This window comes from Palaemon carinicauda, chromosome 25 (assembly GCF_036898095.1).
Source record: "Palaemon carinicauda isolate YSFRI2023 chromosome 25, ASM3689809v2, whole genome shotgun sequence".
Lineage (NCBI taxonomy): Eukaryota > Metazoa > Arthropoda > Malacostraca > Decapoda > Palaemonidae > Palaemon > Palaemon carinicauda.
In genome coordinates, this window is record NC_090749.1 from 95,432,067 (window position 1) to 95,454,968 (window position 22,902).

The 22,902-nt window shown below is 38.7% G+C and overlaps 1 protein-coding gene across 3 annotated transcripts in view; it reads right to left on the bottom strand.

Moving 5' to 3' along the window:
• Positions 1-1,027: 1,027 nt before the first annotated feature.
• Positions 1,028-22,902, bottom strand: part of LOC137618719 (KH domain-containing protein akap-1-like) — a 63,780-nt gene continuing 41,905 nt past the window's right edge. For all 3 annotated transcript variants that reach the window (XM_068348882.1, XM_068348883.1, XM_068348881.1), the window contains 5 exons: positions 19,233-19,381; positions 18,900-19,080; positions 13,806-14,015; positions 9,067-9,200; positions 1,028-5,149 (listed from right to left, as the gene is read on the bottom strand). In XM_068348882.1, the coding sequence (XP_068204983.1) occupies positions 5,078-5,149; positions 9,067-9,200; positions 13,806-14,015; positions 18,900-19,080; positions 19,233-19,381 (746 nt within the window). In that variant the 3' untranslated portion in view covers positions 1,028-5,077. The remainder of the gene's footprint in view (positions 5,150-9,066; positions 9,201-13,805; positions 14,016-18,899; positions 19,081-19,232; positions 19,382-22,902) is intronic.

The window sequence follows — 22,902 nt, forward strand, 5'->3', positions numbered from 1 at the left end:
CTCGTGTGGACACGATTTGTTGGCTGCGCAATATGTAGCAATTCTCTTAGATATTTTGGACGACCGGTTCTGATAACTTGGTGGGTTATTGTACATACTTTAAATTCAATTATTACTTTCATAGGCAGCCAGTGTAAATCAATTAGTATAGGGGTGATCCTTTCTCTAAGTGAGACACCTTTTATCAGTCTTGCTCCTCTGTTTATTATGTTTTGCAATTTCTTAGGTTGTACTTTTGGTAAATAGTAATAGATGGAGTTGCAGTAGTCACTCCTGATAATAACGCAGTTTATCACAAGTTTCTTTACAGAATTTTCCTCCAGGTACTTTTTTTATACAGCAATATTTCTTAGAAGATAACCAGTAGTTTTTACAACATTATTTATTTGGGCATTGAGTGAAGTTACAGTCAAGAAATACACCTAGATCACAAACTTTACTAGACATTGGCACTGAATCATGATGTTAATTTGAATATCACCTAAGCTTCTCATGCCGTTTCTCTTTACCTACCACCATGAACTCAGTTTTGTTCTCATTTATTTTTAGTTGTTTGATTGTCATCCATTCTCTAACACTATCAAGGATTTGGCATATGGCATCCTGCTTTTCCAACTAGGATTGTAGCTTAGTTGTTAATAATAATAATAATAATAATAATGATAAAAATAAAAGTGCAAAGATAGGAGGGGTCCAGGTGTCCGAGGAAAACATCCGAGAAGACAGAATGCACCGCACGTACATCGACTTAGGAAGGATCTTGGTCTTCCCAGTCATACCGACGCTAAGAAGCCCTTACTATACGACGCGATGATCATAATCTAAATTCAAGAACAACTTGCACGTCGCTGCTTCACGGGGATCAAATGCAAATGCAGACGAGAGATGGTACTGGATCCTATCCTAGCCTATCAAGCACCAAATAAATTCAAATCGCAATGAATGCTTTATCACTTCCTGGCTTTCCCATTTTCATAAACCGAGGCCAAAGATCCTCGGTTATTATCACCTAAATCCTTTCTTTTAATAGTAGAAGGGATTAACATGCATAACTATTTAATCTACAGTTAGCAATTCTTCCTCAAGAAAAATTGGACAGGTTGAAAAACATGGCTATGTGAACATTCCCTTCACGTACAGATTTCAACACTCCCAGAGGTGAACCACGTTCCTCCAGCAAGCATAACTGATACATGCTAAAAGCTACGCGTTTATCAAGTTCCCTAAGCTTATTCAAACCACAGCTTGATATCTGTCTGCTGGCTCTACTTCACTTCAGGAGTAATGGTATCTGTAAAAGTAACAGATTTTGTTTTTCATATAAATATATCTGTACAGAAGATCCTCCAATTACAAACTTGATTGGTTCCAAGAAGCTGTTTGAAAGTCGAATTGTTATTAAGTTGAATTTGTTAAATCTTAGCCTAGTTTAGGCCTCCCCTGAATCCCATGCCTATAATTTTTGGCTGCGAATGTCAACAAATAGTTAGGTTTCATATGATATAGATATCAGCTTATTACAAATGTCATTTTGTTTTCTGTATTGAATGATAAAATATTGTTTTATTACAGTATTTCTTTATCTTTTTTTTTATTTTATTTACAGTTGGATTTGTGTTGTATCTCCGAATGTTTGTAAGTTAGGGATCTCCTGTAATTAATTTCTTAAAAAATTCTGTAAAACAAAAAAATACATTCTGAACTTTCAAATCCCAAAAGCACAACTTTTACAGCAAAACTAAAACTTCTTGGAAGTTCTATCTGGCCTCCATTAATCAAGTATGTACAGGAATTATTTGCAAAGCAACAACTCCTTATTCATGACAAACAAACTCGGCATAACTCACGAAACGGAAGTTGAACAGACGTAGTGTCTACTACAGAAGCCAATAGAGATTTAATTACATTAAACCAATAAATGAATAATTCAAATTATCAAATTACATTCCCCAAAAGGTTACTCTTGAATGACCAAACATATTATTATTTTGCAGCTTTTGAGGTAAAATTCACATTCTGTAATTTCCCCCCCACAAAAGGAATTTTTTGTTTACATCACTTGTAAGATAACATACGAATCTGTCAAAATTGAATTTATTTTTGGGAATTGAGGGGGAACTCAACATCTCCCAATCGTCTCATGTTTAGTTTGTTCACAGACACCGTATAACCAGAGGGACCTCTTGCATGGAACTCGTGGGTTTCATTCACCTCGGTTGAAGGTACATTCAAGCATGTACCTTTTCTACTTAATTTTTATAGCTTTTACTTATTCATCCTTAATTTCATAGTATTCAGATTTACTACTGTATAAGCTTAACTTTTTATACCATTCCTATTGATTGCTCTATTGTCTTTTCCTTGTTGATGTTTTTCTGTTTGGTGCAGTGATATATCATTGTGCTTGGCACACAACTGTCAGAGGTATTGATTGAAAAGAGGCAGATTATTATGTGAGCCTGAAGGCCTGAAAGATAAAGTCTTTGAACAAAAACCAATAAAAAAACAGTAATGTATTCAGCCGATTACAGCTCTCTCGACACTGCGTCGACGTCGAAAACCCGAAAAAAAAGTCTGATCAACTTTCTCTGGAGAAACACCAACCCCAAACCTGTCAATGTTATTACTGGACACCCTAAGCAGAGCCTCGTCGTGAAATAGTGCCACATATCGAAAGAGCAACGACGGCAACAGTCGACTACTCGAACACTTTCATTCTCGCCAAAAGAATTAATCAATTGAGATTGTCTCTCGTGAAGTTAAACTCGAAACTTATGCAACAAATTCTCTGTTTGTATGCGAGCATTTGTAATTTACTAGAATGTTTCGATTCAGTGCAAAATACTTTTGCAGATTACCTTTAATGATAACAAATGTAATGTCTTTATTCCCCTCTCCTTCAATTACATTAAAAGTAATGTCTTTATTTTCCTCTGCTTCATATATATTAATATACTTTAAAAGCCATAGAAGATGGACTAGTGGGCAACTGCAATGTAAATGTACACCAAAAACATTTCCCCAAAGGTTCAGATTCCAGTATCATCTTCACTACACGGAAAAAACAAGGTACTTTTTGGAGCACTCCTATAGGAAAGCCAAATACTTTAAGCTAAGAATATAATTACATAATAATTTAGAAAAAAAAACAGCAGATTTTCTTTTGTATTGCAACTGTCATATACAAAATATGAATTACTTATCACATGAAAGTTCCAATCACCTTCCATTTCTACGTTCCCTTTTCTATGTACCTAACTACTGTACTACCTCCCCAAATCACCGTACCTATCTAGAACAACATGCGAAGCACTTGAATGTGCGATCACTAAAAATTTAAATAAAAAATCTACTTTCCCTCGACACCATTATTTTTTTCTTTTTCTCTTTGAGAAACTAAGAAAATCATGTATAAAAACATCAAATGTAAATTGCAAGAGGTGTCGCAGACTACGGCATATTGTCCGCTGATCACAGCCAAGCGCAATTGGATTCAAACCCAAAATAAACCTTGAAAATAAACACTACGCAAAACTACTATCCTGTAAATGATACAAAAAAATTTTTCACTTCATCCCAAATACACGTGAACAACTTGCTCGAGATGTGTGCTTCCAATAGCACTTCCTACCATCTGTAGATGTAATGTATCTAAAGCAAGAACACATTCAATTAACGAAGTGCATATTCATTATCAAAATATTAGCATACATGACAACCTTCATCTGACAACCCAAAATAACCTGTTCAACCTATGTGACTTGAGTACTGAAAGAAATAATAAAAATAAAAGGATATAATTTTTAACAATAATAGTTGTAGTACAACCAAGGTATCAATTGCCCAGACTCAAATGAAACAAAAGAGGCCTCTGATAGATATAAAAATAAAAGGCGGCCCAAAGAGGCTTGAACTAACCTCTGAATTCTAACGGGAGAACAGACGTCTCAAAACGTACCAATCTTACAATTCTTGACCGTTGCTACATTTTGAAACGACAGCAGAAACTATTCGTAGTCCCGACGTGAGCTGAACGCCGTCAAAACCGAACACGGGGCATTCCAGAGAGCGGATTTGGCATAGTCCGAGGAGCCTTGGCCCTATTTATTGCTTTGAAGCAGTTTGACTGAGAAGCAAAAATCTTATATACATCAACTTAGCTATATTTACAAAAAGAAAAAAAAATAACTTTTTTAACTATGAGAATCAAAGGATGTTAAAATAAGCAGGTTTCCTGAAATAACCAATGAGACCAAAGCAATGCTCTTATGGCAATTGAATCTCAGAAACTGATTTACAGAAACATTAATAGAAGTGGATACCTTCCTTTAATTCTTCCTATTATTAGAATCATCGATCCTTTCCGTTAGTCTTCTATAATAAGCTAGAGAACTGCTCCTTGAAATAAGCAACTCAGGAAAACAAATATTTCAAAGGCATAAATACAGCATCACATTTCTTTCAATAGTAAAATGAAATGATTTGTTTGACAAAAAAAAAAAATACACTACAATATCTTTTGTATGAAAAATATCTTTGTCAATTTAACAAACTAATATTGATAAATACTTACACAGGGCATGAAGTTAAAACTTCCCAAAGGCTGACCTGAAAGTTTTAATCTGATATCAGTATTTCTATAACAACACACAACACAGACAGCAGTACTACCCTTGCAGGAGCAATGCAACATGCAGGAGACTGAAGTTCTTTGATTCAGTCGGATCTACAAGATTAGAAAAAAAAAAAAAAAAACCCTGTACTGGGGTCAACAAGACAACCCTAGGTTCTGCATTCACGGTTTACCTACCAACCTCTTAAAAGTCTTCAAATCCTGAAACATTATCAAAGTACTTTATAAAGGCACAGATTCTCTCAACGCAAACGACACGAAAGGAACTTCTTGGGAGAACATTGTACAGTTATCTAAGGCCGGCTGGCCGCCGTCCAAACAAACCAGAGACGATAAGGATCTTGGGCTGCTCGGGGAGACGACAGCAGGGCTTCGAGGTTCCTGTGAGGTGGTCTTCGATCAACGACTGTTCGGACATCTGGGGATATAGGATTTCTTGTAATTTCAACTGGAAGGTGTAGGTGCTATCCACTGCGCGTGACCTAGAGTGACGAGTCTCTCGTTGACGAAAATCAACTGAAATGGAAGACAAAAGCAGTATTGAGTGACGGGTTTCTCGCTATTATTATTATTATTACTAAGCTACAAACCTAGTCGGAAAAGCAGGATGCTATAAGCCCAGGGGCTCCAAAAGGGTGAAACAGCCCGGTGAGGAAATATACGGTAAATTATTCCTAAAGCTATCAACCCTATACTAGAAAATACAGTAAGCTACAGCTTGAGTTCTGTTTCTTAAAGATGAATGAATTTTGGTGACAAACTACAGTAGAGGAATGAGATTTTCCAACATTTACAATATCATATGACTTTTTAAAATATACCTACACCTTCCATATCGCAGGTTTCAGAAAACAACGGTTTATACAAATCACTTGGTTTGGTAAAAAAAAAAAATTAATAAGTAGATGTTACCAGCTTATAATACATACAATAAATCCTCTGCGTAAGAACAAGAAACTTCCCCCAATTCTAAGTTCTCAAGTTGAGAAGTTCTAAAGCACAGCATGACCAATCTGGGTAACCAACACACAAACCAAACAGCTCTCAAATTTTCTCAGTCAGACGATCTTCTAATGGAAAATCATACAGGTATTTCGACAATAACTTGTATTTTTCGCATTTATACTAAAACATTTTTTGAGTTGGGCTGCGGTTTGGTCCTTAAAAGCACCTCCCCAAATATAGGTTTTTTCCTTTGTCAAACCCTCTTGTTATTCTATTGCGTGGTCCGTAAAACCAGCTTTGCAAAAACTACAAATGACTAAAGTCATTTGTATTTTCCGTAGCTATACAAACCCGAGTCATTTTAATTGGGGTTAAGCCTTTTGGTGCACTTGGTTACAACCATACACTACAAATTTTCAATACATTTTTATTTTTCCTAGCTAATACAAACGAGTCATTTAGATGGGGTTTACTCCTATGAGGATTTTCTGTAAACAGAAAGAAAGAAATGGTGCCTAATGGTAACTATGTACTGTAACATGTCACTAGGGAACTCCACTGCTGATAAATGTTACGAGCTGCTGCGAGACAAGCTTCACTTCTCTCCTGGTCGTCTTGTCTAGAAGCTGACTTCCCTTTGCCACTCTATGATCGCGACTTACTTCACACTTGATTATCCTTGCAGTGCTTTCTGTGCTTTGCTGTACCATGTCTTGTACCATGTCTTGCCCCGACTGTGACGGTCGCCCTTGTGACACCTTCACGAGTCGGGTCGAGGTTGACCCGCATCCCCTTTGCCCGAACTACCCCAGTAAGCAGTGTCCCACAGAATCTCCATGTGAGTATTGTAGGGAGTAGCCGTCCTCCCAGGGGGAGAAATATCGTTCATGTCGTAAGAAACAAGCTAAGAGAGATCGTTTCCCTTTCTCTTCTCCCGTAGACACCAAAAAGCGTAAGCTCATCTCTGGGACACACACTCCTCACCCCATTCCTCTTTTACCGGATCCCTCAGGGAATCCAGTAACTGTTGATGACAGCCGCGATATGATTACTTTGCATAGTGATCAAAACTTTGTTAATGTATTATCGCCATTACAAGGGAAACCTGGCTTGACTTCTCCACATTCTCAAATGCTGCAGTCACTTCTGCAGGTGGAGAGAGTTGGTGGCCTATAACATTGGTATTCCTCAGTGCTAGTGTCTCTGGTCAGCATTTGTCAGGTAAACTTGGTTGAGGTGGTGTCCCTCCTTTTAGAACACAATTACCCCCGTCAAATGCACACTGGTGGAGCATAAATTCCAGAGCTTTTACATTGGAATGGACTACAGTACTGTAGTTCTTCGTACGGCTTTTGGACATCAAGATTTGAAACGTTCTCACATACTGCACAATACGACACTGCTCCTGGCCATTGGTCTTTCTAATCAGGAACAGGCTTAGAAGGCTGATATAGCTTCAACTTCTAGGTTTTACAGTTGCGGAGCAGAGAAGGCAGCTGTTTCCTGAGTCAGATGCTCATAGGGGTTAACTGGTGTCAGTGCAGCCACATCTGTGTCAATCTGTAGTCCCGTGAAACTTACACTGATGGGAAAGAGTAGGCGGGGTTGGTCCCATCAAGAGTTCTCTACATCTGAAATCTGTTCATTAAGTAAAACTAAGGTGTCCTTAGCTCGGTTTGATACGAGGATGTCAAACTTATGACAGGCTTTATCAGGCTTTGGAAAGCACCCGTCAAAAAGGCATTGTCATTCTACCCCCCAGAGCAATAGGCGCTTCCCCAAGACCGTTAATATGGTGGATAAGATCCATTACATGCACAACACTCGGCACTGAGGCTTGGACTTTCGAGAGAGCAACATCTGCCACGTCATAGGCTTCTGGTTGAACGCATGATGCCGGAGATTTTTTTATTACTATCAGGGGTGAAAGGCCTTTAGACTCATATCTAAGGCTGGACACTGGTTGGGTAGGTTCCTACTTAGGAATAAGTTTAGGACTCTTATCCTTTCCGGAACGTCTTTACGTTCCCATCACGCCTCCAACATACAGTATAATCTGAGGAGTGTGAGGAGGAATACTAGTAGTTCAGCAACTCCGAAGGTCTAGAGGATCCAAAGGAATAAGCGAAGGCACCCGAGGCATCGAAGACGACCATACACCAACTTGCAAGGACACAAATCCCAGTCCTGGAGGTTGCCAGACAGGGATTTAGCCAAAAGTTCTAGAACCCCGGCACTTCTGCTCAATCTGTAAAGCAGCAGATGCTACAGAATCGTGTTCACTCAAGGCATTCTTAGTCTCGCTATGAAGGGCAGGAGAAAAACCACATCCACAAAACTATGAAAAAAGGACTAGGGAGTTTCAGGAAACTCCAATAAAGAAGGTTCAGACAGGACAAGTTGAGGGCTTGAAAAAAGAATGCTTCAGCTTCTTTCAAGGAGGAAGCTGTACGTGATGGACAATCCTGCTTAGCCTTCTTCCTACGAATTATATTTTCTCTCATTGAGAAGACAATAACTAATTGCAAACATTACAAAGGGGATTTATATCACACCTTTTTTTCCCTGCAACAGGTTCTCATAACCACTGTTTCAACAGTCACACTGAGCAGATTAAAGATTTCATACAAAGCACAGAGAGGGGTCAGTATCAGAAGTCCTACTGTCGCGGCGACCAAAAGCTAAGTGGTTGCATTTATGCTAACATTACCTCACTAAAGTGCTAGTGGGTACATGGTGTAACCATATAGTGTTACCATACCTACAAGAATTCTTCTATATGGTGGTAACAAAGTGCGTCAAAAGGCTTACCCAATTAAAATGACAAGGGTTTGTATCTGCATAGGAACAAACATGCTTAAAGGTTTAAAGGTCGCTCATGAATGGCAGAGGCAAGGGACAGTGACATTACCCTAGCAAACAGGACAATGCCCTAGAGACTGACAATATATACATATGATCAGCGCCTAAGGCCCCTCTCCACCCAAGTTAGGCCCAAGGAGAGCCAGGCAATGGCTGCTGATAACTCAGCAGATAGACCTATTGCCTCCCACAAATTCCCCATGCTTAACTCAAAAGGATGGTGAGATGGCAGTGACCAAAGGAACTAACGAGTTTGAGCGGGAATCGAACCTCAGTCTGGTGTTCACCAATCAGGGACGTTACCACATTGGCCACCACAATCCTTAGTATATCCCTTTTATAATCTATTGCGAAAAGGTTTTTATCTTTAAAAGTTTGCAAGTTGAATGTTTTAACCTGGGAGTCTTAACGTATATCATATATGTGAAAAAGAAGTGAATTTTCATAAATACCATTCGTGCAAAGCTATCAGTAAAGATCCCAGCTTTAAGGACATGGTAAACAGACCTTAACCACAGGATCCTATTGGCTTTTATAAGAATTTAAATTCACTCGGTAGTTGCTTACAAGCATTCAGCCTTAAAGCCTACATCTTATTAATGAAAATCTCTAGTTCCCTTGCTCACCTCTTTCTGGTCGTAACGGTAGAGGTTGACTAGAGGCACCCCGTCGGGCGTGTACGACGCAACCGTGGCAGACAGGATCACGCCGCTAACTAGTTCTTCCAGGACTGCCGTGGAAGTGTCATCCCATCCTCCTTCTGGGGAGAAAAACAAAAATGGTTAGCGTTGCTCTCAAATTGAAATAAGAATAATTACGTTCACCTAATAATTTTCCCGGAGGGATAACCAAAAAACAGACTGAAAACAAAGAGAATTGTAATCTTTTTCTCATTGAAACTTCCTCATCGACTCTACATACAATAAGACTACACTAGTTTCTTAATTTATCCTAATGGAGGTTTGTTATGATAAACTTTCAGTGTATGACTGATCATAGCATAAAATTAAAAAACCATAAAACTCGCTAAGTGACATTTTCTTGTGTATCTAAATATATACATACATACATATACCAAGGCACTTCCCCCAATTTTGGGGAGTATCTGACATCAAAAAAATGAAAAAAGAAAAAGAAAAAAAAAAAGGGGGACGTCTCCTCTCTATGTTCCTCCCAGCCTGACAAGGGACTCAACCGAGTTTGGCTGGTACTGCTAAATATCTATCTATCTATCTATATACCAAGGCACTTCCCCCAATTTTGGGGGGTAGCCGACACCAACAATGAAACAAAACAAAAAGGGGACCTCTACTCTCTATGTTCTTTCAGCCTAATCAGGGACCCAACTGAGTTCAGCTGGTACTGCTAGGGTGCCACAGCCCAACCTCCCACATTTCCACCACAGATGAAGCTTCATAATGCTGACTCCCCTACTACTGCTACCTCCGCGGTCATCTAAGGCCCCGGAGGAAGCAGCAGGGCCTACTGGAACTGCGTCACAATCGCTCGCCATTCATTCCTATTTCTAGCACGCTCTCTTGCCTCTCTCACATCTATCCTCCTATCACCCAGAGCTTTCTTCACACCATCCATCCACCCAAACCTTGGCCTTCCTCTTGTACTTCTCCCATCAACTCTTGCATTCATCACCTTCTTTAGCAGACAACCATTTTCCATTCTCTCAACATGGCCAAACCACCTCAACACATTCATATCCACTCTAGCCGCTAACTCATTTCTTACACCCGTTCTCTCCCTCACCACTTCGTTCCTAACCCTATCTACTCGAGATACACCAGCCATACTCCTCAGACACTTCATCTCAAACACATTCAATTTCTGTCTCTCCATCACTTTCATTCCCCACGACTCCGATCCATACATCACAGTTGGTACAATCACTTTCTCATATAGAACTCTCTTTACATTCATGCCCAACCCTCTATTTTTTACTACTCCCTTAACTGCCCCCAACACTTTGCAACCTTCATTCACTCTCTGACGTACATCTGCTTCCACTCCACCATTTGCTGCAACAATAGACCCCAAGTACTTAAACTGATCCACCTCCTCAAGTAACTCTCCATTCAACATGACATTCAACCTTGCACCACCTTCCCTTCTCGTACATCTCATAACCTTACTCTTACCCACATTAACTCTCAACTTCCTTCTCTCACACACCCTTCCAAATTCTGTCACTAGTCGGTCAAGCTTCTCTTCTGTGTCTGCTACCAGTACAGTATCATCCGCAAACAACAACTGATTTACCTCCCATTCATGGTCATTCTCGCCTACCAGTTTTAATCCTCGTCCAAGCACTCGAGCATTCACCTCTCTCACCACTCCATCAACATACAAGTTAAACAACCACGGCGACATCACACATCCCTGTCTCAGCCCCACTCTCACCGGAAACCAATCACTCACTTCATTTCCTATTCTAACACATGCTTTACTACCTTTGTATAAACTTTTCACTGCTTGCAACAACCTTCCACCAACTCCATATAACCTCATCACATCCCACATTGCTTCCCTATCAACTCTATCATATGCTTTCTCCAGATCCATAAACGCAACATACACCTCCTTACCTTTTGCTAAATATTTCTCGCATATCTGCCTAACTGTAAAAATCTGATTCATACAACCCCTACCTCTTCTAAAACCACCCTGTACTTCCAAGATTGCATTCTCTGTTTTATCCTTAATCCTATTAATCAGTACTCTACCATACACTTTTCCAACTACACTCAACAAACTAATACCTCTTGAATTACAACACTCATGCACATCTCCCTTACCCTTATATAGTGGTACAATACATGCACAAACCCAATCTACTGGTACCATTGACAACACAAAACACATATTAAACAATCTCACCAACCATTCAAGTACAGTCACACCCCCTTCCTTCAACATCTCAGCTTTCACACCGTCCATACCAGATGCTTTTCCTACTCTCGTTTCATCTAGTGCTCTCCTCACTTCCTCTATTGTTATCTCTCTCTCATTCTCACCTCCCATCACTGGCACTTCAACACCTGGAACAGCAATTATATCTGCCTCCCTATTATCCTCAACATTCAGCAAACTTTCAAAATATTCCGCCCACCTTTTCCTTGCCTCCTCTCCTTTTAACAACCTTCCATTTCCATCTTTCACTGTCTCTTCAATTCTTGCGCCAGCCTTCCTTACTCTCTTCACTTCTTTCCAAAACTTCTTCTTATTCTCTTCATATGACTGACCCAATCCCTGACCCCACCTCAGGTCAGCTGCCCTCTTTGCCTCACGTACCTTGCGCTTTACTTCCACCTTTTTCTCTCTATATTTTTCATACTTCTCTATACTATTACTCTGCAGCCATTCTTCAAAAGCCCTCTTTTTCTCTTCCACTTTCACCTTCACTCCTTCATTCCACCATTCACTGCCCTTCCTCATGCTGCCTCCAACAACCTTCTTGCCACATACATCACTTGCAATCCCAACAAACAAATATATACTAAATATATGCTAAATATATACTGCATAATAAACCAAAATACCCTTTTCCCTTTGATTTCATTACAAAGACAGCTGAACTCCTCGACCCTATGCTGTTTTATTTTTCATAAGTTAGCAAGAAAAGGTCCTTTTTGCGCCTGTTGAAGAATTGGTAATGAAATACAAAATACAGTACCATACAGTATGCTTCACTATATGTCAGACTTGGTTGACCTTTCAAAGCAACGGCAGTCTTTATGAAATTTAGTAGCCAATGTTTTACAGCGATTTGGCAGTTACGACAAAACAGAGTATACCTAAGTAGATTTTGCTGGTGGCATTTTCCACGTTCTGTAACCTATACAATTCTGTATCATATGAAATCTTGAGAGATTTTTACATAAATTACTGTACATGTAGTATTAAGTATAGTTTATTTTTTATACGCTTCCTCCAAAGATAAATACTAACTACTTTAAGAAGGTAAGCCCATTGTTAAGTGAGGAGTACCCTACACAAGTAAATAATCAATGCTACTACAGTATAGGGGAAAAAACCTCCCTAATATGCAGTACTGTACATTAAACAATAGAAACATTCCAGCAAAAATAACCGACTAGACTTGTTTTAGGGAAACATATTACAAAGCTGTACCTACTAGTTTGACCAGAGCCACTAAATTTGAAGCAATGATAAGTAGACCCTGGAACATTAAGCTTTATTTACAAGTGGATTTTAGAAATCAACAAATGGCAATGCCATTTCAATCGTAATGTAAAACGGAAGATAATTAGCGGAAATAGCAAAAAATTCAATAAATATAGCAATATAAATAACTCATTTTATTATCTACTGACCTGCATTCCACATACACTGTAGAACATAAATAAAAACAAACAAAACATCGAACAATGATGGTTATATAAATCTCAGACGAAGAAAAGCATAGTTATTATCATTATTATTACTAGACGGATGCTATGATTCCAAGGGTTCCGAGAGGGGAAAAATAGCACAGTATGGAAAGGAAATAAGGAAATCAATAAACTTAATAAAAGAAGTACTGAGTCAAAAAATATAAAATATCTTAAAGATCAGTAACACGATATAATAGATGTCATATATAAATTACGAAGAGAGACTTATGTCAGCCTGTTAAGGAGAAACTACAACATTAAAACAAATCTACTTTTTTTTTTATCTACTTAATCTCTCCTGAGAAACAACGATTTGGACATCTGTCCATTATTACGTTTTCTGAATTTAATAATGTATACAATACTTATAAAAAATACAAGAATTATTGATAGTCTACAAAATCATAAGTTGAATTAAAATGAAACGAATATTCTATTCAGGCAGAGTTTTCCAATTTTAACTCGGATTTAAATTTGCCTTCCTAATCCGAACCTGGTGTTAGACTTATGTCTGAAAGTTGAAAATTTCTAGAACCATCTATAAGACTGCAAGCACTTAACTAGAGGGGCACTCAGTAGGGCGCAGACCTTAACCGCGGCAGCTTATTTCTCAGCCTTTTGCTTGACTTTGACCTTTGACCTTAACATGTATTAATTGGCGTGGATTTTCATACACTCAAATATGAACCTAGTCTGAAGTCTCTGTGACTACGAAGTCCAAACTTATGGCTGATTACATCAATTGGACACTTTGCTTGACTGTGACCTTGACCTTTAACCTAGACCTTCCAAATTTAATCATTTCCAGCTTTTTACATAAAAGTTAATCTCAGCAAGTTTCATTACTCTACAAATAAAATTGTGGCTAGGCTAACAAATACACAAACATAACCTCCTTCCAACTTCCTTGGCTGAGGTAAAAAAATAAAAAACTCATACGTCATCGTTTGTGTACTTACTGGAAGTGGGCTGGATTCCATGCAACAAGCACTGTGTCGCCTGGAAGGGCAGTGTTGCGTAGTCACGTCGGATTTGTCGGAGCGACGAGGCGGGGACTGTCAGCGCCCCGCCGACGTCCAATAGCACGACTAAGACTGTATCCTCTGTGGAATTCAAGACCTGACATCGATACCAACGGCTGTCTATTTGGGCAACGCACACAGTTCTCTCTGTGGATGAAAATAAAAATTGTATGTTCAATGAATACATATATTTTACAAATAATTTATAAATTATGTCCCTAACTTAAGGCATCTCAATTTATAACCTAACAAAATTCTATGACAATTTTATCTCTGTTATAGAAATTTTCTGAACACATTATAAATGGAAATTATAAATATGCAAAAGTTAATCATTCTTAACTTTATAATAGTAACCGAATGAAGATAGTTTAGCCTACATATATAAGAATATACACAAACATATATAAGAATATACACAAGAGTCCATTCACTTAAAAACTTACAAATGATCTGAATTCTACTCCAAAGTGTGACAACACTGAAGTTCATTTTGGTTTCCTCCCACCTAAGTTCAACAAGAGTCACTTGTTGGTGACTGTAATGCAAGGTTTTGTCAAAGACATTCCATATGGAGACACACTAAACATGTTCTTTGGCAATATTTGAACTACCAAATACTCTCGTCAATCACAAAACAAAATGTATCTAATTCTACTAAGTTACATAAGTACCAGCCACTCCTCATAAGTCTGCAGACTAAATATGTCAATGATGTTAACTTGTACCCATAATTTCAGAATTTAGGCGTTTTTCCTAGGAGTTCCATTGGGTTTTTCTACACAATTCTATGAGATAGGAAACCACTATGTTTAAAAGGGGGAACACAATGCCAATATACTTTTTAGCTCAGTATGTACGGAGAGACTCTTTAGGACATCAACTACTTCCAGAATGGATGTACAATAATGTTCCTATGTCCTTCAAATAAGGACATACAATTATGTTCTTATCCAAGTTGGTTCAACATACTGTACGTAAATAAAACCCAAGTTACATCAGTCTCTTATTATACAGGATGGAGAATTGGTAATGTTACTCCACTATGTAAATGTGTTTGAGGTCGCTCAAGCCCAATTGATTACTGCCCAATTTCCATAACTCCCATAATATCTAAAGTTTTTTTTAACATCTTTTGGCAAAAATTCTTAATAGGTTTGATAAAGGTATTCATCTGTTCCCTAGTTTGCAATTGGTTTTCGTAAAGGCTTTGGAGCATATGATGCCCTTCTTACAATCTCCAATGCTGTACAGAAATCCCTTGATTGTGGTCAGGAGGTTCGTATGATTGGCCTTGATTATGGTGCTGCCTTTGACTGTGTTACTCATGAAGCCCTTGTCTTCAAACTCAAACAGTTAGTAGTGGGTGGGTTGTTTCTTAGCATCATTATTGATTTTTCAAGTAATAGATCGCAAAGAGTTGTTGATGGGCACCATAGTGAGTATAGGGATGTGATATATGGTGTTCCACAGGTAGTGTGGAACACCATACTATATACACATGACATGTGGTTTGGCCTAGAAAACAAGCTTGTTGCATATGCAGATGATAGTACACTATGCATCAATTCCATCTTCAGAATGTAGATCTGGGGTTGCTGAATCCTTTAATAGAGATCTAGCTAAAATTAGTGCATGGTGCAAATTAAGGGGCATGAATCCTAACAAAACTCAAAGTATGATTGTAAGTAGGTCGAGTACAGTGGCTCCTCAACATCTGGATCTCAGCATTGATGTTTCTTTAACTCTGTATATCTTAAAATTTTAGGTATGATTCTCGATAGCAAATTTACTTTTGAGAACCACATTAGGTCTGTGTCTTCTTCAGTTGCACAAAACATTTGCTTATATAGAAATTCTTTTAGGATTTTCGGTGATCAATCTATTCTGAAGAAGTGTTTTGATTCTTTTACTCTACCTTGGTTCAAGTAATAGGTTTTCCAGCCTCCTCCTACTCAGAAGGGGCTGCTGAAGGAGAGAGAGGACTACCTCTCGAAGACACCGGTTCGTCCCAAGGTAGGAAGACTTCTCACCCGGTGTTGATGGCTTTCCTAAACCGGTCATTGTCCATCACAGCCCAACACGACATGACACCATGGCAAACTCTCCCAGATCATGAATTAACGAGAGAAGTTTGTCCCAATAGAACTCTTTCAGGTAGCTTAGGAGACAAATGCTGTTGGCATGTGTCCCTATTCTGGAGTGGAATAGATCAGGATCTGGATGTGTCTCCTTCACATCAACTGCCATCACAAAACAGCCTTATTATCTCCTGACTATTTAGAACGTCCCCCTAGGATGAAGTTTGTCACAATTCCTCCATATCCTATGACAGCTTTACTGCGCTGCGAGTAACCAAACAGCTTGTGTAGGGAGAAATGGCAGAGGTGGTGGGCTGGGTTACTTACAGGATCTAGCCATGCAGTAAGTGTGTGCTTCCTCAGAGGGAGGTGTGCCAAGAATTCCTGTGTACAACTGTATATGAATGAACTCTGGAGAGAGGACCCCTCTGTCTCATGACCTGAACCTTTATCTGGAGGTCAAGTCCTTTGACAATTCCTGACGACAGGCTGATAAGGCCGATGGTGGTAAATTAGAGGAGGAGAGTTCGTGAACAGGAGGAGGAATCCAGACTTGAGCATATCCACAGTTCCAAGCTCCAATGTGTGACAACAAACAATCCTCTATCTGGGTTGCTGGCCTCCTCCTCCAGATAACTTCACATGAGGAATCCTGCCCCTAGTGAAAGAGGCAAACATTGTGAAACACTTTGGTATTTCGCATGTCATCCTTATTAAGGGGGAATGCTAAGCTTGTAACCTTTGTTACAATTTTCTTATGTATTTTTCAATAGCCTCTAACGATTCCAGGTCACCCATCCTAGTACTGACATTCCGAAGATGTCTAACTTCACTGCTTGGAAGAGAAGAGGTTATCTCAGCATTGTTTGGCCGTTGACTTTCATACCAAGTAACTGGCCCATCTTGGCACATATCAGCTGTGCTTTTGACCCTGTCTGCTCTTTCACAGATGTTAGTCAGGAGTCAGCATCCGTCCTCAGAGCATGCTGATGAAGAGCACGATTGGTATTCATGTCTCTTAAGCTGTCCGAAGCATATTTGGTATTAAAAAGGGGGAGTGGGCAGCAAACAGGGTCGGAGCTCTCTGGTCGACCGACCGGCAAAGGGTGACATGCCAAAGGCTAGGAGGACACCAGCAAGTGACCGCTCAGAATTATAAGCCTAAATAAATCTATTAGATAGGCACACTATCTGCAAGAACTCTTGGGAGGTAGGTATATTCCTTTTAATTATACAGTACAATCCTCAGTACTTGCTCAGATTTGTATTTGTGTAGGAGTCATTTACAGTCTTTTCACTGTCTAACTTGCTTCTTTCCTTCAAATAAATATCAACCACAATGATATCTAATATTGAATTTTACAATTGGAATATATATTCACTAAAAATTGATTAATGCTTCTGGATGGTCGAGGAATCAAACCTATGACTCTTGAGTTGAAACTAACCGTGCTATCAAGGGTTGTGTCTTTTGTAGGAACAAATAAGGGGGCTAGAAGTGTTACTCCATGGAAGAGCAATCTATGGATTCTGAAGAGAGGGAGTGTGATATTGACCCAAATTCTATTAAAGACAATTGTCAGCAAAATAAAACCACTCTGGCTGATCTTGATCCATAATAAGAATAAAAGTAACTGGAAGTTGACGTGTACAACTACGAAGGTCTATTGGATAGACTTTCAAATTGTGTGCGAAAGTCGGAGAGCATACACAAACGATGTTTAGCTCTCGCAAGCACTAAAATCTCGTTAAAGAGAACACACCCTTTCGTTCTAAGGTGAAGCATGATGTGAGTGACACTGAGGTGGAATAAACCACCTACTCTAAACCCCTAACAAATTGAGCACACGCCAGTGACCTATCAAGGTCAGTCACCCAATGAAAGGATTGTTCAAGTGAGTGTGCGGCCATGCCAGCATTGCATTCTGATAATTGTGCGTTCAGGCGAGTGTACGCCAAGACAGCTTGCATTAGGCACAAATCTGAAGTCGCTTTGCAGACCAAGTATGGCGATAGGTAATAAAGTAATCAGTTACAAATAAGTGAAGATGAGTACTGTATGTTGAATCAGCAGCACTCGCTAGGACGCCTGTAGCTCGCACGAGTAAACAGAAGGGAAAAGACTTTTTCGACTGCAGGGAAGTCTAACGTCTAACTGCAAGGTGGCATAGGTGAGAATCCTGCGTTCCCCATTGGCCAACCTATTAATGGAGACATAATAACATTAATCAAGTCTCTGACACGAGGACTGTACTCCAAGATGCCATAGCGTCATACCTAGAACAAATTACAAGAGTATCGTTGAAAAAGCAGGGTTGCGGGCCTGCAATTTTGCTAGACTCAGGTTCAAGACCCACTTAAGCTCGATAGTTTCTTTAGTGTCTGTAACCTCAACATCCCTGTGAGCAAAGGATGGGGGATTTGGGGGAGCTCATAGGTGCTTCCCCCCTGCCGACAGGTGATTACTGGACGTATTGTTTAAACCTCATTATAAACTGTAATGACTGTGTACTCCAGATTTTTTCATAAATCTATCACATGGTATAGGACGAAGATTTGTATGCGCAGGAACAAATCTGATTGTTATAAAAAGATGGTAGTTGTCACTAAAAACCGACCTACGACAAATATCAACTTAAGTTGGATCTCTTCCAACCAATTAACGAAGTACAGTAATTGCATGGCACGATGCTATTCCTTTCTCTTTGTATCATGAGATAAAAGTCCTCTATTTATGAAAGATCTATATTAATGTTGTTACAGTGTTGGTCTTGAATTACATTACTTTAATTGTTCATTACTTCTCTTGTAGTTTATTCATTTCTTTTCCTCATCGGGTTACTTTTCACTGTTGGAGCCCATGGACTTATAATATCCTACTTTTCCAGCTAGGGTTGTAGCTTAGCTAGTATTAATACTAATAATAATACCACCAAATTGCAAAACTTACCTGGAATGGGACCAGGAATCTGTGGAGTTGTGGAGCCATCTGCATAGTTGAGGTTCATGCAGGCCTGGAGGCGCTGCAGCGCAGAGTACGATGGGTGGAGGGGTTGCTGAACCCAAACCTCATTGCCGCTGGCAACGGCGCTGACCCGGACCTCCACCACGACTCCCATGGCAATTTCAATCTGATTAAGGAAGGCAATGAACGTGTGATTGCTTTACTTTTTATAACTCAAAGAATATGATTTTTAAAACTGTCTTAACTTTATATGATTGTGTATTATTTATTTATATTAGGTCTCTTTCTAAAACACCACAGTACGTCGAATGTCAATACCTGCATCGCTTGGTTATTTATGACGCTCTGAGCGGGAGGCTGGGCAGGCGAACGACCGTGGACCTGCGCAAGCGTCAATTCTGGGTAACGGTTGATGGGGAAGTATTCGCGAATCATGTCCAAAGCTGCCTCTACTTGTGACTTTGTACCTGTATTATAAAAAAGAAAAAGAAATGGGCTGGTATAACACTTAGTCATTTTACTATAAATCCCTAAGTTGACACTGGTAAAAGCCTTTTAAATGGAATGAAGATATTGCTAAAAGTGCTTAATATAACTTAATAACTGTAAAAATCCTAGTGTTATTTGACTACTTCTGTAGTTTACTGATACAACAATAAAAATAAGAGGCTCAGAGCAAGAAAGTTAACATTTTTCATCATACAGTACTGAGACACCGTTGGAGCACATTTCTGTTTAAAACATTGTACTCCTCACGGCATTATTTGAAATAGTGTTGACTAATAAGTAAATGCCATACATGTAGATACTACAAAACACAAGCATTGATAGATTCTCACGGTCACGCACCAGCAAATCACAGAAAAAAAAACTATATTCACACCTTCCTATTCCCAGGTCTATTTCATTTGAAAATTTGTGGGGTAAGGGTATGGCATTCCACAAATAATTATTTGAGTATATATTCCCAATTATATAATCAGTGATTATAGAACTGGCTATGATAAAACCCATAAAAAGTCATATTACATGATTACAAATGGCCTTAAAATTTCACTTTCAAAGGGACATTCACTCATATAACTGTGAATACACATCAAGATGAAATACAGTTTACCGTATTCAGTTACAAACAAGATTAAGGAGAGACTGACAGCTTTAGATAAGCGAGTTTTCAAGAGCTGATGTAACGACTATGATTCCTTTCCTGTACAAGATCTTGTATAACTGAATACTGTTACTTATATCTTTTATTTCATGGCTGATATACAGAAGGTCTTCTGAGATACAAACACAAATTCAACTGAAAATAACAAAGATAAAGAAAATCTGTAATAAAACTTTATATCATTTAATCCATACATACATATACCAAGGCATTTTCCCCAATTTTGGGGGATAGCCGGCATCAAACAAATGAAACAAAAAAGGGGACGTCTCCTCTCTACGCTCCTCCCAGCCTGACAAGGGACTCAACCGAGTTCAGCTGGTACTGCTAGGGTGGCACAGCCAACCCTTCCACATTATCCACCACAGATGAAGCTTCATAATGCTGAATCCCCTACTGCTGCTACCTACGTGGTCATCCAAGGCACCGGAGGAAGCAGCAGGGCCTACCGGAACTGCGTCACAATCACTCGCCATTCATTCCAATTTCTAGCACGCTCTCTTGCCTCTCTCACATCTATCCTCCTATCACCCAGAGCTTCCTTCACTCCATCCATCCACCCATTCATTTAATACAGTAGGTAAAATGAAATTGTAATAACCTGATATCTATTTCGGATGAAACAGGACTTCTTCTTGACTTTCGTAGCTGGAAATTATAGATATGGGATTCAAAATTTGACTTTTAAACAGCTTCTAGGAACCAATTAATTTTGAAAGTTAAGGACCTTCTATATACAAATATTTTTTTCTAATTTATTCAAGGAAATAGAGGCTTGGAGCATGCCATCAAGTGTACATCCATAACAAAGAGTGTTCTCTCACTTCGTGGTCTAGTTGTTACCTAAATCCTGCAAATGGCTCGATCTGACTGTATCGTCAAAAATAGAACGGAACTATTATATACACATTCACATTTATTCAAACAGGACAATAAGTAAAATTTCTTAACTGCCATCGGACTGTACATTTGTACGAGACTAATTTCTAAACCTACATAGGGGTGGACCTATGTAAGAAATAGCCAAAAGGTACACAGCTGTTTACAGTGCTTTAGTCAAGGTGCACTGGCAGCATTGTTTATAACCAATTTACAGAAGGGAAAAGACTAAAAACAAGAGAGGAAAGACAGGACAGGATCAAGCAAAAAAGAAAAAATGTTGGGCAAAAGAAAGACCACAAGAGCGAGAGATTGCAATTGAAAATAAGGCAAAACATAGGATATGCGATCAGCTTGTGAAGTGGAGGCATATGTCTTGATTCGTGTCTTGCTATCAAATTGATTCGTGTCTTGCTATCAAAATCACCAGGTCAGGGGATGAGGGGTTTGATAAACCAAAAGTTTTCATCTAACAATTAAAGTAGCTGAAGACCGGAAGTAACGATACTCAAAACATGACAGAATAATGGAATTAAATAATTTCCTAAAGATAGGCCTCGAATACTTCCCGAGACTCGATATACCAATTTCTTATGTAGCTGAAGTGACGATCAAAAGGATATATTTCCTAAAATCATATTTGACATCAAGAATCACAACTTGAATCTTAATTGAGCTGAACACAGATAAAGGAAAACTTTCTATAGAGACAGGCATGAAGATGATACCAATCTTGCGTAATCGTATTTCTCCAACGCACTAATTTTTGCTGAACATTTGTTAGGGATTCGGATACTACGGTCTACATTATGGAGATGGGACCAATGAAGACTTGCATCATATCTATACTACTGTACTGTAATTGTTCATTGGCTACTTTCCTCTTGGTAAGGGTAGAAGAGAATCTTTAGCTCTGGCAAGCAGCTCTTCTAGGAGAGGGACACTCTAAAATCAAACCATTGTTCTCTAGTCTTGGGTAGTGACATAGCCTCTGTACCATGGTCTTCCACTGTCTTGGGGTAGAGTTTTCTTGCTTGAGGGTACACTTGGGCACATTATTCTGTCGTATTTCTCTTCCTCTTGTTATTTGAAGTTTTTATAGTTTATACATGAAAGATTTATGTTAATGTTGTTATTCTTAAACTTCCCTTGTAGTATATTTTCTTTCCTCACTGAGCTACTTTCACTGTTGGGGTCATTGGGCTTATAGCATACTGCTTTTCCAACTAGGCTTGTAGCTTAACCAGTAATAATAATAACAAGCATCAGGCCTGTTTTTAAAACCAAAGCCCTTATATTTCCTTATACAGTATAAGACAACCTTTATATAAGACATTATAAAAAATCAAGAGCAAATTCTAATGAATTCCCCCCCCCCCCATCTATAGTATAAGACAAATGCTAAATTACAAAATCCTGTGTGTATAAGGCTAGCCTTTGCAGCAACAGATATCAAATATTAATTTTGCAATTATGTTATTACAAATGTTGTTTTACTTATTGTCTCCTTTGAAATTCAAAATAAATGAAATAAAGGCAACTTTACATAATGTTTTCATAGAAACGCCACCTAAAACAGAAACCATTGTTTTGGTTACGTTCCATCGCCCATCAAAACGAACACATTTACACATTCAAGTAATAACTAATGATACTAACAGCTTTTAGTAAACTATGAAAATTGTTACTTACTATAAAAGGTTTTGGAAAGTATATTAAGAATAATTTTAGTTTTTTTTATAAGTGAGCATATCCTCAATAGCAATGGTTTGAATCAGCTGATGACGATTACATTTTCTCAGCTGAGCCCCCACAGAAAAAAGATTTCATTGATACAGAATTATTCATTGAAGATGTGCTAATGCTATAAAATGTAAAAATGGATTTATTACCATTATTATTATCTTATTTCATAATGTGAATCTTTTCATGTACGAGACT